Source organism: Aplosporella prunicola, assembly GCF_010093885.1.
Source record: "Aplosporella prunicola CBS 121167 unplaced genomic scaffold K452scaffold_56, whole genome shotgun sequence".
Taxonomy (NCBI): Eukaryota; Fungi; Ascomycota; class Dothideomycetes; order Botryosphaeriales; family Aplosporellaceae; genus Aplosporella; species Aplosporella prunicola.
In genome coordinates, this window is record NW_022983584.1 from 44,100 (window position 1) to 61,766 (window position 17,667).

A 17,667-nucleotide genomic window follows, 5' to 3' on the forward strand; every position below is an offset into this window, starting at 1 on the left:
CATTATTAAAGTGCCATGGGTATGAGAATGGCTCTAAAGGTATACTTACTTTACATACGCAGGTAGTCATGGAGGAGTATGCCACTGAGGCGAGAAACACCTTCATATATCCTCCCAGCATCTATGCTCCCCGCTGATCCAATTTTGACGGACTCACGGGTATATGCGTACCGACACATTGTGCAGGCCCGTAACTTGCCTTTGAGCCATCCGTAACCTAGACGCGTGTCGACCATTGCCCTGGCAAGAAGGCCCTTGAGTGTTACTTACGACTAGTGTCATCTGCCACTATCACGAGTCGTCGAGTCGCGACTGCCTCTCCCGAAAGCAGCACAAACGAGACAAACACACACTCAGTGGCTCTAGCATTCACTACTCGCTCCCTCTGCCGTCTATTTATTAACATTCGTTCAACCTCTCTTCTACTCTTCCAACTTCGATCACATCTTTTCCAATCTAGCTCCTTCGGTAAACTACCTACTTCACATCTGACTGCAAGGTTCCAACGTCGCTTGAGTTAACACATTCACTACAACGACGTCCCGGTATGACCTCACCTTCACACAAGAACGCGGCATCGGCTACCATAAAGCCCGCATCAAAACGCACACGAAAAGCTCCCAAGTCAACTCCACAACCAACCCCAACCCCACACCCGGTGACCGACAAAGCTGGCAACACCATAATGTTTGACGGCAAGACTTCACGTCCAACTTGGAAGATTGATGACGGGAACGGCGATCCCAACCCGGGTCTGGTTGAAAAGAATCGCAACAGAAAGACTGGTCATCCCACTTGGAAACTGTACACTCGCAACGTTCCCAACCCGATCCAAAAGGGCGCAGATGAACCACCTCTTTACGTGTATCTCGACGATCGCGCCGCCTACGACATCCTTCAACAATCGAGCGTGTACAATGCTCATGAGCGCCATCGCAATTGGCCTTTTGATTTCGATTCACAAGGCAAGATTCCTGCGTCGCGCCCGAACCGAGGACGCCCAGTGTATGAGCCCGGTAGCAATTCCTCTTTCGTCGCGCTGACCAAGCGTGGTGGCGGTCAGTACTGGCTTTGCGGCGCATTGCCCGCACCGCCCGCGCCGTCTTCGAGCAAGGCGTCTTCCAGCAAGGCGTCTAGTGTAAGCGACAATGGCTTTCTTGGAGGGAACAACCGATCTAGCCCTACAGAGTCCCACACTGGCATATCCGCTTCTGTTAATCATGCCAAAGACACTTCTCTGCTCTCGAACGGTGAAATCAATCATGAAGCCGACGACGTACAGCAGTCTTCGGACCAGGACATCCCTTGCCTCAGTATTGAAATGGAGCAATCACAACCCAAGAATGGAACCCAGGCGCCAACTGTCAAAGAAGAGGATGCGGTATCTGAGCAACCCTCCGATCCTCCACTCGCCGACAAGAAGAAGCGTCGCAAGGCATCCCTTCAGACTTCAGCCGCCGAAACACAGCACCGCAGGGCCTCCAAGACTCTGCCGTCTCCAGTGGCTCACAATCCTCTCAATAAATCCCCTGAGCAGCTACTTCACGCCACTGCGGAGCCTGAGGATCAACCAGCCAACGACATATCCGGTTCTCGTTCGCCTGTCTTCCCAGTCACACATGCTCATAAAGCCCCGACTCCTTGTGGAGCTTTCTCCTCTCCTCCGCCTGTTGATACCAACCTCCAACACCACGATGCTGACACCCCAATGGGCGGAGTTCCTCTCCCTCTACAAAGCGAGGTTTCAATCAACAACGTCAAGCGCAATGGTACATCTTCAGCCAACAGCGAAAACCTCTCTCATGCGCCTAAACGACTCAGAAAGTCGATTCAACCCTACGCACCACCTCCCAGCGTACTGGTCTACGAAGACGAAAACACACGCCTGAAGAGCGAGAACGAACAGCTCCGCAAAGCGCTGAAGGAGGCCAAAGCGGAGTACGAAGCCAATGTTTGCAACCTCGACGATCAACACGCCAACAAGCAGCGCGCTCTGCAAGCCCGCCTTGATACCATCGTCTCCGAGCGCAACGCCTTCCGCACACTGGCTCAGTCGCTCTACGCGCACAAAGTTGATTTGCAGAACGAGTTGGCTGATCGCCACAATGCGCTAACGAACCTCCTTGATGGCCTTGATAGTCAGCGCGCAGACCTCGATAAGTTAGCTGTTAGGTCAAGAAGAGAGCTTAAACCGACTGCGGCGCTACATCGTAACGTGGAAGAGGTTCTTGATGAACAAGGGGAGAAGTTCCAGCGAACAGGACTAAAGGATGCTTGGAAGGACTTCCTTTCTGAGGCGATGGAGTTCTAAGGGGTGACATTGAACCACTGCTTCTCAATTCCCATCTTCAGCAGTCTTGCTTTGGGCGGGTGAATGGAGTTAGAGGCTGGTATTTGTGGGTTTAAAAGGTGCGAGGGACAACTACTGGCCGGACTGGGACTGGATAGGCGTTAGCAGGTACTAGGGCGCACGAAGGTATGGAAAAAGTGTTATAATTACGACTAAATTGAACGTATTACGGGCTTGGGCATTCTAAGTAGACGTAGTAATCTCTTGGGCATGACAGGACTGAGTAAGTCAAGATTCGATCATGGTTACACTTTCGAAATGGAGATTACGACTCTTATACTATGGTAGTTGTGAATTATGTATCCCTACGGCTTGATTTGGAGGTAGCCGTGAACGAAGCTTGTATAGAGAGCTACCGCCTCGTCCATCAAGACGCTCGAGGAGCCTTTGCGTGTTACTAGGTACTTCCCGTCCGGATGCGGATTCTCTACTCGCGCGGCCGAAAGTAAGTTGTGTATGGATGCTGGCGTACTCTTTGTAGTTGCATTTACTGAGCCCTTGCTCTATGCGTGTATGCTTTTCATGCCCTCGATACTAAGCTTTAGGCGACTGGATGTGCGGGAAGCGAAACTGCTTCGTCTACGTGTTCTGTATACGATGGGCTTGTTATCTTCACGGAAGTAGTTATATATATTGTTTAATAGAGTCGAGAGATAATGCTCTCGGCGTGATTGCTTTGCTCGTTTCTGTGTAATGTCTTGAGACGACCAGCCGTGCTGTGTATTGGTGATGTAGCTGCGCTGGATATCAAAGTGCTAGGCTTGTGATTTGCTTAAGATGTGCGGGATTTTCGCTGTGGTGGTCCGTGGTATTGTGGAAGGGGCTGGTGGCTGTTTTGTCTGGGACCGTTAGATTTGGGGCTACTTTGTGTTTGCTTCGGTGTTGTGGTTGGATGAGTAGACTTTCTGGGGGTTTGCTTTGCTTGACGGAAGAATGTTTTGTTGCCTTATGCTCTTAGACAGTCTTTATCTTTTGGTCGTTGTTGTATGATATACCCTTTATCAATGTCTTCGCCCTTGCTACCTCACACGGAATGCTCTACTTCTTCCAGCTCTGCTATGTTATCCGCGCTCGTCTATCCGTTACTCCTCCACATACCTGCACTACCTCCAACTGTCTAGCCACCATATCTGAAACACGCTGCCTGTGATATAATGTCCAGTACCAGCGAACCGCGAAGCTCTCGCCATATTCACATATTAATAAAAGTGCAAGGGAGGGAGCACACCACGCAGTCACCCAGTATTAGAGAAATGATAGACCATCCACCGTATTCGAACGGTCCAAAGAGCGCATAAACCCGCCCAAACTCTCACGGCCTGACATATAGTGTCTTGTTATTTTTCTCGGACAGATTAACGACAATGCGGGTCTGGTGTTTTATGCGAGGGCGGAGCGGCGTTTCAGTGACAGATTTCCTATCGTTGGGCGCTGTGACGACTACGTTGTTGGAAGGGCATGCATGTTTGGTGGCTTGTCTCTCCATATTTGTCGTTCGGTCTTTGTTTTGTGGCTGTGCGTGGTTGGTGTATGGTCTAGTGCGCGTACTTGATTGTGGACTTATTTTGGATATGGAGAGCTTTGCAATTTGAGTAGCGGTGATGGATATCGCAGTGCGCTTGTGATGTGGCAGGCGTAGAAATAGCAAAAAGTCCAGTCCGAGAAATGGCGTAGTTATGTGTGATCGGAGAAGGAAGCGTAAGCAAAAAGTGTAATCATCCACTGCTCCCTGATAAAGCAGACTTTCTTTTTGTCAAAGCACAAACTCCGAGCGACCTTCACAAACAGATGGAGTATACCTGTAGCCAAATAAATGAATCGTCAGTGCAATTTTGAAGCCTGCTAATACCGCAGTGCGTGGAGCTATCTGGTAAACCATTTTGTTGACATTGTTCCCTAGTTAGTACTAGCTTTATAAGCACGGTCTACCGCGTTAGATACCTTGAAGAATCCAATACATTGCCCGTCTACTGCATCCACAACCTCCCACTCATCGAACTGCTCACTTCTCGGCTCAGTTCTGCGCGCTACTGTCAGCAGGCTTCGTCCTGTGTCGCACGGTTCCTAGTGGCCTAGCATTGTTCTTTCTTCCAGACTTTACAGCACGATTGTCTCTCTTCTCTTCGTATACCTCATAGAATGAGTCAAGGCTGCTCGGAAGCCTGGGTGGGCGGGTATCTCACGCTGTAAACGTGGGGGTTTTGCTTGCTTTTCCTCAGGAGTAGAGCTCATCTAGGCCACCCATAGACCCATTCACAAGAACCGTCAAAATAATTCGAAGAGTTCAAACAAGCGGTAGAACGCTCGACCATCAGGCGGTGACGTTGACCGCCGCTGCCCCGAGCCGAGCCGGAGCTGTGCATCCCCGCATCCGCAGGCACTGGCACATGCAACAACAACAACCACAACTCCATCACACAATCCATCCCTGATATCCAGAAAAACTTTGCCGTATCTTCACACTTCCATCCATATTTCCATAATGAGTATTGCTCAGCTCGAAGCCCTTGCTGCTTACTCTGCTTGTGACGTAAGTTTGTTCCGTTTCCCCGATTGTCGCCGGGTCGCGGGGGCGTGGGACGCATGTGACTACATGCGTTATGTTGCGTCCGCTTGCGCTGTGGGAGGCTGTGTTTTGGGGTTTGGTCGTTTGGGAGGGTGCTAATATTTTGGATATGGATAGGTCTGCGATGCGTTGCTTAAGTTGCAGGTTCCGGGTGCTGGCTTTCTTGCGGATATAGGTGCGTTTGATTTTCTTGTTTCTTCTTGTTAGGGGAGACGTTCTGTTGCCTCTTTCTCAGTATTGCCTATTTTTATTCTTTTAGCTTCTTTTTTCTGTGAGGATGTGCTTGATACGGCTGTTCTCTTCTCATCCCCTATCTACACCAGCCAAATCATCACCCCCACCTACAACCCCAAAAACACTCAACCACATCCATACTTCGCAAACCAAGTATCCCACTAACACACTCCAGCACCCATCTCAACCCCAACAAACACGACCCAAACCCGCACCATCGCCCCCGCAAGCACCATCCTCTTCGCCCCGTCCCCCAGTCCCTCCTTTCCCAACCGCCCAACCCCCAACCCCGCTGTCCCCACCAACCAAGGCACGCCTCTCCCAGCTGGGACGCCGTACGCGGATGCCGTCTCGGACGGCACCATCGTGGTGCTCTCGCAGCCCGCGGACCAGACTTGCGCGGTCGTCGGCGGCATCAACGCCGTGCGTATGGCGCGGCGCGGCGTACAGGGCATTCTTGTTTCAGGCCGCGTGCGCGACTTGGAGGCGCTGCGCGATGTGCAGGAGGAGGACGGTGTGCCGGTGTGGGCGAGGGGCGGGAGTGCGGTGGGAGCTGGGGCGCAGGCGAAGGCTGTGGTGCTGGATGCGGATGTGAGAGTTGGGGAGTGTGTTGTTGGTCCGGTGAGTGCGCTTTCTCTGTTGTTACTCATGCCGTTCTTGCGTCGCTTTTTGTGGACGCCGATGTTGATGATGGACAGGGCGACATCATTATGCTTGATCCGACTGAGAACGCGGCTGTCGTCATACCGCTTAAGAAGCTGGATGAAGCGTTGGAGTTGCTGCCGCGGCTGGTGGAGGCGGATGAGAAGGTTATGAAGGATGTGAAGGCGGGAGGGACGGTCGGCGAGGCGTTTGCGAAGTACCGGGGGAAATGAGCTCAGGAAGACGATCAGAGAGTGTGGAAACGATCCCCATAGTGGACTCCGACCGCGCATTTAAAGAGGTGGTAGGAAGTTTGATAGAGCAGAGGAGTCTGTTGGTGTAGAGGTGAAACGAGCACGAAATGATGTTTGAGTTAGCGATGCTGTATATGGGAGAAGATGTTCAAGAGAGTTTAAGTGAGGACGAAGCTCGGAAGTCAATACGTTTGCTACACGTAAGAGCTTTACGAAGCTAGAAAGCCTCGGTCAAGGACAAACGACCCTCAAAGAGCATGGAGAAGAACAGTCTTTTCTAGAAGCAGCTCGTGGAAACGCGAAAAGAAGTTACAAATCATGTATAGTGAAAGAGCTTGGAAGAACACCTGCAGCCGACAATTAGCCACGGGCGCTAGGTACCCTTATAAGCTCAGTTGGCGGCTTAGTAAGAACACGAGTTAGAAGCGTCGTGTGGTTTAGTGGCCACCGTAAAGGTACCTTAACACTTCAAGGTTTAACACCTGGATTTCGAGTGTTCGAACCACGCCGTTGTCACAACGCCGGGGAAACTGCCTTATAGGCAAGTTTATAGGGCCTTCGGGCCTGACTTTTTGTTCCTCTAACAGAGGTTCCTGCTAATGTTGTGCGTTTGTTATTCTTGGTTTTCGTTAAGGGAACTAAGCTTTTAAAGAAGTCCTCCTCGAGGAGTGACAGAATGGTACCTACCACCGGCGTCAGGGTTGTTGTCACACTCGCACCGTTTTCTCGGTCACAACTCCAAGCAGATCATGGATATGGCCATCGACAATCGCTGCTGTCAGTTTGCGCAGACCCAACTATGACGACGATGGTGTATGTACCTGGCGCTAGCGGATGTCCTCGGGGTTGGGGTGAAGTCAGAAAGACGACCTTGCCCGCCATGCTCTTCCCCCTTATCAAGCAACACCAACAAAGCCGACACCATTTCATCACCCGACTATCCAGATACGCCGAACGAGTCTCCGAACACCATCATTAAACCCGAGCTCTCCCAGTGCCTAGAGATGAGCGATTCCGCTCTGTGCCACTCACAGCAAAACTCCTTGCACTTTCCGCCCGTTAGGAGCCCCAGCTTCGAGCCACGGCAGAAGACAATAGAAGACATTGCGAGGGAGCGTGGAATTAGTAAAGAATGATGCTGACCGAGGAGTGTGGACCTATTATGGAATGGTGCCTGGCTGTCAACAAACTGTATTGACGGGGACTGTCACTTATAAGAAATGATGATGATTATAATTACTATCAAATGAGAGTAAAGAGACTGGGCCTATTAGCTAGACTATGGTGCTGACGAGGCCTTTACGTCCATGACAGATTCCCCAAGCTATGCTTGTAATGTTGCTCGGTTGTTACGGTTTGCTTTGAAGGTCGCAGCCCACGCAGTCGATTAGTTCTTTTACTATGCCTTTTGTAGAACGAATAGTACGACTCAGTAAAGAACGGCTGTGGCACTTACTACGCGTCAGTTTGCCGGAGCGGAGCTATAGGAGCCAGAACTAGTTCAGTGCCACGCAACGCTTCCGGGAGCTCAAAGCTACGCATCCGAAGTTAGTTAACGAGTACGATCTGTTGCGAGGAGTCTAGAAAATAGCCATAGTAGAAACTGGAATCTTTTCAAGAAAGCGGGAAGTAGGATCATTATCTATTCTAGAGAAAGTGCAATAATGCCGAATATCAGGAGAGCAGGACAAAACAGCTTTGTTGTCGTACTCACAGTTGCCGTATGCACGATCAACAAATCTGCATTGCGCACAGAAACAACCAGATAAGTTCTTCTCACCTTCCACGGAACATGAATCTACACTACCACAAATTATCCAAAGACCAAGACAAAGACCAAAAACATAAGCAACCAGAAGCCGGCCCCGAAATCCAGTCCATACGACCGGTAGGATCTCCTTCGCTAGGCACAACCACGGCGTTAGGATCTGTTTTCATAATCAGATAAAATTATTCAGTGACGAGCTAGCTGCGTAACCATCTCTTCAAATCTAACAGAGTTTTAAAAACAAACAAGTTCAAGTGATCATTCACGTGATATCACGAACGCGTGAGCAGACAGACGATGAAGAAGCAGGTGATTCTTCCCGTTCACTCTACACCCCAACATCACCTCACCCACGACCAGCAAACAGAACAGAATCACTCCAAAACACACACACACACACACACACACACAAAAGGCTTACCAAGTATCCACCATCAATGCTCTATCCTATCCTATCCTAGCCTACATATATATGCCAAGCCTTGCTCTGCTCCCTAATATTACGAGCGACGATGCATCGAGCGCCCGATATTGCTCGCTCTCTTCTCTCCCCCGCACGCCCGCACGCACGCACGCACACCCAACTGTCTAAGCGTACACAGCAGCCTTCTTCCAGACCAGCAACCGCCCATCTCCCCTCCCCGACAGCAATAAAGAAACCTTTAAAAACGCAAGCAAGAAGCAAGCAAGCAGCAAACAAACAAACAACAAGCAAACGAAGAGATTTTTACCACACTAAAATGCCAATGCAATGCAACAACGACACCCCCTCAACCCCTCTACTTTAATTCCCACCACCACCACCCCTCGCCCTCTTCCCGGCATCATTACCATCACCGCCTTCGGGATGGGGTCTCTTGTTCCCCTGGCCAGGCACAAACTGCCTCGCACCAGCATTCATGCCCCTGCCCGCGCCATCGCCACCGCCCTGTTGGCCTTGACCCTGCTGCTGGCCACCGCCACGGCCTCTGCCGTGACCGCCGCCCCTCCGTGGCAAGGCACTCATGCCCTGCTGGCCCTGCTGGCCCTGCTGCTGAGCCATGCCTCCTCTGCCCCCACCAGGACGAGGAATGCCTGTGCCGCCACCACGCGGGATACCCGTGCCGCCTTGGCTGACGATAGAGCGGAGGGCGCCAGGGCCGGTGCCGACGCCTGGCTGTTGCTGCGGGGGCCGGTTGTGCAACGCCGTGTTCTGTGCTGCCTGGCCTTGGTTGGGAAGAGGCAGCTGAGTCTGGCCTTGCTGTTGTGCTTGGAAGCCACCGGGCTGGTTTTGACCGGGCTGGAAGCCGAAGGGGGAGTTGGGTCGACCACCTGCGCCAAGCGGCGCGTCAGGCAACCTCGTGTTCGGGCGCGGAATGCCGGCAGCTGCGCCAAAGGGGTTGGGAACGGGTTGGCCTTGTTGACCTTGGAACTGGTTCATGGGAACCGCACCGGGCTGCTGGCCATGCTGTTGCTGGCCTTGTTGAGGTTGACCGGGAACAGGAGCGGGACGACCGAACAAAGCACCTGACTGCGGCATCTGTGTCTGCGGGTGAGATGGCAGCTGGTGCTGCTGAGCTGGAGAAGCTTGAGCAGGAGACGCCTGAGCCGCAGGTTGTTGAGTTGCAGCAGGAACCGATGCAGCAGCAGGAGCAGCCGCAAGCTGTGGTGAAGGCACAGGCGCCGGTTTTGCGTCCTTTGCAATGGCCCAGACTTCGCCAACTGGCCGCTGGGGTGTGTCCTCCGCCGCCTTCTTCACCACTTCGATCTTGGCGCCGGCCGTCCTCTCTCTGTTCTGCGCCATGTTGATCTTGACGGCCTGTTTCTTCTCAGTCATAGCAATGGCTGCTTCCTTCGCTTGCTCGGCCTTCTTGTTGGCCTCCTCAAGCGCATCCGCGACCATCTTGGCCTGCAGTTGGGATTGCTCTTCCTTGATTTTGTTGGTAGCATTCTCGACCTCGGCCGCCAGCTTCTGCTTAATGTTGCGCATGACAATGTTCTTGACCGTAGCATTCGTCGCCACAAGATCACGGGCCTCTGCATCAGAAAGCTGAAGCTCGCTGACCTTGACACCTTCAGTCTTGACTGGTGTGGGTGGCGCAACTGGTGTAGCTGGTGCAGCTTCGGCAGGCTTGGCCTCATCATGGGCAGTCTCAGCAGGTGCGGTTATGGGGGCAGGTTGTCCAGATTGGGCCTCGCCCCTTACACGCTCAAGCTCCGCAGCGTGTTCGGTCTTCAGGCGCTGAATTTCAGCCTCGTGTTCCGTCTTGAGCTGTTGCAAAGCCTGCTCATGCTCTTGCTTGAGTTGTTGACGAATAGTCTCTTTGCCTTCAGTGAGTTTCTTGGAAAGAGTGGCCTTCATCTGATCGGCACGCTTCTGGTACAGTTCTTCGGCGTGCTTGGTCTTCTCAGCGGACTGCGCCTCAAGCTCCTTAACCTTCGCCTCCAGAGCAGCATCGGATTCGGCCTTGATGGCGGCAATCTGTTCGGAAAGATCAGCAGCGGGCGCAGCGGGCGCAGCGGGCGCGGCAGGCGCGGCAGGCTCAGCAGGCACGGCAGTGTTCTCAGTGGCGTTAGCGGTCGGCGAAACAGTTGCCGCAGCAACACGAAGAGTTTCGACTTCCTGCTGCGCCGTAGCAAGGTCTGCCTTGAGCTTTTCGAGCATTTCAACCGTCTCCGCATCCGTCGTAGCAGCTTCGGGTGCAGCCTCGGGAGCAGCTTCGGGTGCAGGAGTAGCGGAGGTCGTGACCCTAAGTTGGGCAAGCTCGGTCGTGGTAGTGTCGAGGTTTCGTTGAAGCTCGCCCTGCATTGTTCTTAGAATGTGTAGTTCTGGCGCCTCGTCCTTAATACTTACAATTTGCGACTCAAGCTCTTGAGTCCTCCTTTGAAGGTTCTCCACCTGGGTTTGCAACTCAGCCGCACGAGCAGCTTCTTCGGCCACCTTGGCTTCAGCGGCCAGAGCACGAGCCTCAAGCAATGCGTTCTCTGCGCTTGGTACACCGGACTCTTCACCTTCACCTTCAACTTCAGGAACCTGTCCTTCTTCCTGATTTTCTTGCATCTGTACATCGGCAGGTGGTTGTTTTTCAGCGTTAGCAATGGCCTCGTCCCGAGCGGTCTTCGCGGCCTCGAGTTCCTCGCGGACAGCAGCAAGCTCTTGAGCCAGCTGCTCCTTGGCCTGGACAGCGGCCTGGTTCTCCTGGTTCTTCTCCTTGATTTGCCCAGATAGGTTGCGAGAGCGCTCCTTGAATTGCTCAATCAACTTGTTGCGGCGCTCTTCGTGGAACTTGTCGTTTTCTTCCTTGGTAGCCTGGGCAGCTTCCTCCTTTGCGACACGAACCTGTTCCGGAATGTTGTCGATCTGCTGTTGCAACGGCTCCTTCTCAGCAAGCAATTGATCACGCTCAGTCTGCAAAGAGGAGATTTCATTCTTGAGGGCGGCCAACTCTTCAGGATCAACACGGTCGTACTTCTGCAGAATGTTCTGCGTCCGCTGTTGCCAGCGGTCACGGTCCTCCTGAAGAAGCTTGAGCTCGCCGTCCTTCGTCTCCAAATCGTTCTCAGCGTCGCGGACTTTAGTTTGCAGAGGCTCGATAGTGGCCATGAGGTTTTCGACCTCCTTGACCTTCTCGGCCAGCTGAGCTTGGGCTTGGCGAGCTTCATTGCGGAGAGTCGTGCTGCTCTCACGGAAGAGGTTGAGCTCATTGATAGTTTCCATGAGCTTGCTGTGAGTGATGTTGCTCTGCTCCTTGTCGATCTGGCTCTGGCGTTCTTGGTTGAGCTTCTCGCGAGTCTGGTCGAGCTGAGTCTGAGCGTGATCAAGCTGTTGCCTGAGCCTCTTGGCTTCTTGGATGGACAACTCATACTGTACATCCACAATCTCCTTCTCGCGACGCAGGTAACGGATAACCTCTTGCAAGTCTCCAGCACCAGGAGGCGGCGTAGCGGTGCTCTCACCCTCTTCGCCAAGGCTGGCGCGGCTCTGCTTAAGGGCGGCGATTTGCGAGCTGACAGTCTCCAGCTGCTGGTGGAGGATGCGGTTTTGATTGTTAACATCCTCGCGCCGGTTCTTGATGTCCGTCAATTCCTGCTCGTACCGGCTCTTGGTCTCGTTCCAGCTGTCCTCGCTCGATGCCAGCGCGGTCTTGGCCGCCTGAGCCTCAGCTCTGATCTCAGCAACTTGAGACTTGAGCTCGTTGTGCTCCGCGCGGACCTTCTGCAAGCCTTGCGCAGCTTCGGCGTGCTTGACGAGCTCCTGCTCATAACTTTGCTGAGCTTGCTGAGCGATTGTTGCTTGAGCCTTGAGGTCTTCCTGGCAGAGCTTGGCAGTCTCCTGGTAGCGGTCGCTTTCATCCTTGAGGCGGGTGATTTCAGTTTCAAGGATGGACTTCTGCTCGTTGAAACGCGTCTGGTTCTCTTCGTGACCAGTACGCAGGTCGGAGAGTTCGGTGTTGGTCGTAGCCAGCTCAGTCGAGATCTCCTCCACGCGTTGCTCCAGATCGTGAATCTTGGCATCCTTTTCAGTGATGATCCGGTCCATCTCCTCACGGTACTGGTCGTGGGCTTCGTTCATGCTCTGGAGCTCCTCCTCGGAAGACTGGCTGATGGCCTTGTATTGCTCGACGTGTGTCTTAGCAGCCTCGAGATCGTTCTTGGCAATCTCCAGATCGCGCTTAAGATCAGCCACCTCGACAGCCAACTCCTGCTCGCGACTGAGGTCATTGCCTTCACCGGTGCCTTCCTCGCCATTCGGCAGGATGCTCTCCCGACGTGGAGTGGGCCTAGGCTGCAATGCTATGGCCTTCTCCTCGGCATTGCGCAACTCAATCCTAAGCTCCTCCACCCTGGCTTGGAACTGGTCACGCTGCGTCTTGGCAGCGACCAACTCTTCCCTAGCATTGCTCAAGCTCTTGACCAGATCGTCAATCCGAGTCCTGTTCTGTTCTGATTCGTACTCCCGCCTCAAGGTAGCCCGCTTGCCATCCTCAACCTCGTCATCCAGCTTACGCTTGACGGTCTGCAACTCAGACTCCAAAGACTCGATCCGGGTCTGCAGACGGCGACGGTTCTCGGAGTCAGCGAGTTCCCTCTCATTTTGTAGGTTCTGCAAGTCGGCGATCATCTTGTTGAGGCGAGTGCGTTCATCGGTCAAAGCGCGGTTGTCGTCCGCCAAACGGTTCTCAATGTTCTTCCAAAGCTCCTTCTCAGCCTTCAGGTTGGCAGCCTCGTGGCGCAAACCATCTGCTTGAGCCTTCGCTTCGTAAAGTTCCTCGGCCACCTGCGCAGTCTTGAGGTCTTGTTTCGCCGAAGTCTCCGCCAGAGATTGTCCACGCTTCTGCAGCTCGGAATTTTCTGACCTGAGCTGGTTGAAGTTGGCTTGCAAGAGTTCGTACCTCTCGTGCGCAAGGGTAAGTTGGCTGCTGTTGCGGTTGATTTCAATTTGGAGGTCACTCTTTTCCTTGGCAAGGCGATCGGCTTGCTCCTTGAGCATCGCGTGGTCGGTGGTCGCCTCCTTGCGGTAGGCATCAAAGTGACTTTGCATCTCCTTCAGAAGCTTAGCGTAGTCGGACAGATCCCTGCCGGGTTCAGCGCCAGGGCCGACGCTGTGAGAGAAGGCACCGGGCGGTGGCGTAGCGGGTCCAACAGATTGGCCGAACATGGTTTGGAGATCGGAACCAGGAGGAATCTGGCCTCTGTGGGTGAGCATCCGGCGGAACATATCCCTCTCACGCTGGTAACTCTCAGCAACTGTGTTGAGGGACTTCAGCTCATCCTCGTAGCGGTCAGCCTTCACCCTCAACTCCTCCAACTCTTCATGATCCCTTTCGGCCTGGTTCTGCTTGGCCCGGGCTTCTTCACCTTCCATTTGTTCGCCAAGCTCACGGGTTACGCGCAGCAACTTGCTGTTTTGCTCTTGTAACTCTTCAACGTTCCTGAAGATGGTAAGACGTTGGCTGATGAAGCGGCTAGTATCCGTGGCGCCGTCGGCATCTTCCATCTCGACATCGCCACGAGCCATAGCCTCAAACTGAGCTTGCTCGGCTGCGCTCAGAGCCTCCAGGCCCTGATCACGCACCTGGACTTCGAAAAGTAAAGTCTTGACTTGCGCGCTCAGATCGCGAAGCTGCTGGCGGAGGATTTCGCTCTCACGCTGCAGCCCCTCGACCTGGCCCGACCACTTCCTAGACTCTTTCCTTGCAGTGTCCCTGTCTCTGTTGGCTTCTTCAAGCAGCTCGGACATTTCCACGACTTCGGACTCCAGCTTTTGGTGGCCGTTTCGCAGCTCCTCAATCTCGGGTTGCTTGGCTTCAAGCTCCTGAATCATTTCATCAATGGTCGCGGTCAGCTTTGCGCTCCGACGGCGTTCGGCGTCCAGATCGGCCTTGATCTGAGAGTGTTCAGAGTACAATTGAGTGAAAGTGAGGCCGCCCTTGTTGCGAGGAGTGTTGGGAGAGCCAAACGCAGGGGAACCGGCACGGCCTGGGGTGACGGGTGCTGCCAAGCCGTTCATCGCACGCCTAGGAGTTCCGGATACAGTAATAGCGTTTTGGCGCGCAGACAAATCGGCCTCGAGTCTTTCAACTTGAAGCTCCATCTCTTCGATCTTCTGCAGCGCAAGCTCCTTTTCTGACCGCTCAGTCTCCACTTCAGCCTGCATCTGGCCCAGCTCTTCTGCTGCATCTTCCTTGATCTTTTCGAAAGAGTTCTGCACTTCTTGCAGACGAGCCCTTGCTGTGTCCGCACTTTGTTTCTGGAGATCCGACAATCTGCGCGCGCTGTCAAGCTCGACGCGGAATGATTCCTCGGTCTTCGCGGCAGCTTCTTGAAGTTGCTGAATCTTAGTCAATGAATCCTCGGCTTTCTGGTTGACTTCGTCAAGGCGACTGCGCAGCGTGGCCTCGGTCCGACGAATCGATTCGATGTTCTCATTCGCGTCATCGTACAGGCGCTGCAGCTCGGAAATCTTTGCGTTCTTTTCCTTCCGGAACTTGGAGTGCTCGGTGCTCTTTGTCTTCAGCTCAGAGTCCAGATAGTCATTGTTACGCTTTAACAGATCAATCTCTTGTTGCAGGGCCTGTTGCTTGAACTTGGTGCTCGTCGCCGCGTTCTGGGCTGCCTGGTTTTTGTCCTCAAGCTCCGAGATTTCGCGGCGCAACGCGACAATCTTTTGTTGTTGAGCAGCAAGCTCCTCGGCGAGCTTGTCGTGGGCAGTAGTCTTCGCTTCGAGCAATGAGAGGGTGTCACGGTTGGAGGCTTCGAGTGTGGAAACGCGTGTGCGAAGGGTCTCGGTCTCGGTAGACGAAGTAGAGGAAGAAGAGCGCAGGTTCTGGAGATCCGATTCGAGAGATGCGCGGGCGTTTTCTGCACAAACGTTAGCGCGACCTGGCATCTACTGAGCTTCGGTTTGCCTACCCTCTTCGCTGAGCTTCTTCCTCACCTCCTCCACCTCCTTCAAGCCCTTGTCAACGGACGCCTTTAACGCGCGCGCTCGGGCATCACCCGTTCGCACGGCGTTTTCGAGCTCGACATCGGAGCGAAGCTTCTCGGCCTTGACCTCGTCGAACTCGTGCGCCTTGGCCTCGATCTTGGTCAGGAGCTGTTGCACGAGCTCGGCCGTGGGTGCATCAATGAGGTTTTGCAGGCTGGGTTCGGGTATGGAGTATGAGGCGGCGATGTAAGCCGTGTCGATGGCCGCCGTCGCCATGGTTCACGGAAAGTCGAGTGAGGTCAAACGGCTAGCGCATAATCAGGGAAACGGGAAGCGGAGCGGAGAGAAAGGGGAGACGGGGATGAAAGAAGTGGGGGCGCGGCCGGACAATGGGCGACGGCCTTTATGGGAGAGCGGGTGTGGATGTAGACGGTTTCTTTGAGCAGGCAGTGACGGAGAAGGCAAGTCGCGAGCTGCTGCTGCTGCATCAGTCGCGCTCCAGGCTTGGCGCGCCGGGTACGTAGCTCGAGCCAGAGTTTAGCCGAACAGAGAGCCGGTCGCAGCTACGCCTTCCCTCCAAATAATATTTATATTCGATAAAAGTATTTGGTCTCTTCGAAGAGGGACTTCACGTCCTATTAGTTGTCAATGCGTCTTACTGGTAAATGTGATCAAAGTCCGCCATCAACTCCCCGTCTCAACTGTGTTTTGATATAGTCGATCCCTGTCTGGATTTAGAGAACCAACAGGAGGCACTTATTGTCCACAAAAAGATTGGCACATGCGATTGCGCAGGCTCCCATCTTTTTTAGCCCTTCCCGCCCACCAAACCCAGGCCACCACTACAAACAACCAACCCATCCAGGTACCTCCCTCTAGATCCATCTACAACCATCTCCAACCCACCTTCTACGCACTCTCCAGCACCCTCCTCGCGCCATCGACAATACGCTTAACCTCACTCTGGCCCTTCTTGGCACATTCATCCATCAGCTTCTTCGCCTTGACGACGTCATCCGGCCTGACCGTGCGCTTGACCTCGAGCGCACGAATGCGCTTATTATGCGCGGTGCGGGCGTTCTGCACGGCGAGACTGGCCTTCTCCTCAGCCTTGTGGGCGGCGTCGAGGGCAGCGCGGCGGGTCTCGCCCGTCGGCGGCGGGATGGGCACCGTGATGGTGGTGGGGTTATCGGGCGTGGGTGCTTGGGGCGTGAGCGAGAAGCCTGAGGCCTGGATCGCCGTCATCAGGGGCTTGATGTGCTGAGAAAGAATGGCCGTCAGTACAATTGCAAGAACACACGCCGTCGTGTAAACGATCAACAGGGCAAGGCCAGACTCACGTCCTCATCACCAACAACAACACCCAGCACCCTCCCCTTCGGAATCACCTGCGCCAGCTCCCCCAAGCGCACCGTATCCTTCCCACTGGCGCCCTTCAGCGTAACGCGCAGCTTCTCCAGATGTTCGGGGTTGAAGCGGCCGCCCGCGCGCAGCTCCGCCAACTCATGCGTCAGCGCCTCGATGGCGCGCAGGATCGCCGCCTCCAGCGTCGACAGGTCGTACGCCTCGTCCGTGGGCGTCGCACTCCCGGCCTCGGCCACGGGCGGCGAGCTGTCGGAGCGCGCGTGCGACAGGTTCGCCTTGCCGGATTTCTTGGCTAGGGCGCGCGAGGTTGAGAAGAGCCGGGCGGAGTGGAACGGAGCTGCGGATGAGGACAGCGCTGCGGACGAGGACGACGGAGCTGATAGAAACGGAGCTGATGCAGCTTGCGCCTGCGCCTGGGTCGTCGGCGTGCTGCAGAGGAGGCGCGGGCATGACGTCGCGGCCACGAAGCTACTGCTACAACCCACACGATGCAACCATTAGCCACGCACTTCCACGCTTTCAACAGGCACAATCCTTTCCATTAATCACACGCACCGAGAAGCGGAGTGTCTGGGCGCGAGGCGCGCCAATGCCGGCGCAATTCGTTGGGCCATGTTTGTTATTTTTTTCTTCTTTGGCGCTGGCGTCGGAGCTTGGAGCTTGGAGCTTTGGTGCGAGGAAGCTTGGAAGCTTTGGTGCGAGTGGTCCGAGTGGTCCCTGCCCGCTCGCGGGAGCTCTGCCGGATTATCGTTTGCCCGGAGTGGTCGTCCGGGCTTTGATGGATTGATGGATGATGCTCTGGTGGGTATTAAATACTTGATTAGGTGGGATTTGGTTGCAGTTTTGTAGTAGCGAGTTGTTAGGGACGGAAGTGGGTAGCTGTGCTAGGCGTTGGTGTTAGGAATTTAGGTTTTAGAAATAAAGATATAGAAAATCTTATATAAAAATAAATCTAAATATATAAATTATTTCTTCAAAGTATTTCTCTTGCAAAGAAAAAAATATAATGAAAAAAAGAACAACCTTGAGTAGAAACGGGAGAGGAGTGTTATAAGCTATACATATAAAAAGCTTTCAACG

At 53.9% G+C, this 17,667-nt stretch overlaps 4 protein-coding genes across 4 annotated transcripts; 2 read left to right on the forward strand and 2 right to left on the reverse strand.

The window, feature by feature from the left end:
- Positions 1–685: 685 nt before the first annotated feature.
- K452DRAFT_302947 (uncharacterized protein) lies at positions 686–2,311 on the forward strand (the record flags this gene model as incomplete). Its single annotated transcript, XM_033542659.1, has 1 exon — positions 686–2,311. One exon carries the CDS (start codon positions 686–688, stop codon positions 2,309–2,311), a length of 1,626 nt encoding a protein of 541 aa, XP_033391933.1.
- A 2,447-nt stretch (positions 2,312–4,758) lies between these two features.
- On the forward strand, positions 4,759–6,402 carry K452DRAFT_292585 (uncharacterized protein). Its single transcript, XM_033541402.1, has 4 exons — positions 4,759–4,880; positions 5,034–5,091; positions 5,326–5,771; positions 5,849–6,402. The coding sequence occupies exons 1-4, from the start codon at positions 4,833–4,835 to the stop codon at positions 6,023–6,025; spliced, it is 729 nt and encodes a 242-aa protein (XP_033391934.1). The 5' UTR covers positions 4,759–4,832; the 3' UTR covers positions 6,026–6,402.
- A 1,828-nt stretch (positions 6,403–8,230) lies between these two features.
- On the reverse strand, positions 8,231–15,661 carry K452DRAFT_322576 (uncharacterized protein). Its single transcript, XM_033544524.1, has 3 exons — positions 15,207–15,661; positions 10,648–15,155; positions 8,231–10,596 (listed from the first exon to the last, which is right to left on the reverse strand). Exons 1-3 carry the CDS (start codon positions 15,496–15,498, stop codon positions 8,599–8,601), a joined length of 6,798 nt encoding a protein of 2,265 aa, XP_033391935.1. The 5' UTR covers positions 15,499–15,661; the 3' UTR covers positions 8,231–8,598.
- A 470-nt stretch (positions 15,662–16,131) lies between these two features.
- K452DRAFT_302950 (uncharacterized protein) lies at positions 16,132–17,201 on the reverse strand (the record flags this gene model as incomplete). Its single annotated transcript, XM_033542660.1, has 3 exons — positions 16,132–16,482; positions 16,563–17,061; positions 17,143–17,201. 3 exons carry the CDS (start codon positions 17,199–17,201, stop codon positions 16,132–16,134), a joined length of 909 nt encoding a protein of 302 aa, XP_033391936.1.
- Between the last annotated feature and the right edge of the window lie 466 nt (positions 17,202–17,667).

Bases quoted from the DNA above. Each gene is read 5' to 3' on its own strand.
- K452DRAFT_292585 (XM_033541402.1), top strand. From the start codon at position 4,833: ATGAGTATTGCTCAGCTCGAAGCCCTTGCTGCTTACTCTGCTTGTGAC. The intron at 5,092-5,325 runs GTGCGTTTGATT...AACACACTCCAG, and splicing joins TGGCTTTCTTGCGGATATAG to CACCCATCTCAACCCCAACA. The intron at 5,772-5,848 runs GTGAGTGCGCTT...GATGATGGACAG, and splicing joins GGGAGTGTGTTGTTGGTCCG to GGCGACATCATTATGCTTGA.
- K452DRAFT_322576 (XM_033544524.1), bottom strand. From the start codon at position 15,498: ATGGCGACGGCGGCCATCGACACGGCTTACATCGCCGCCTCATACTCC. The intron at 15,156-15,206 runs GTAGGCAAACCG...ACGTTTGTGCAG, and splicing joins GAAGAAGCTCAGCGAAGAGG to AAAACGCCCGCGCATCTCTC. The intron at 10,597-10,647 runs GTAAGTATTAAG...AGAACAATGCAG, and splicing joins AAGAGCTTGAGTCGCAAATT to GGCGAGCTTCAACGAAACCT.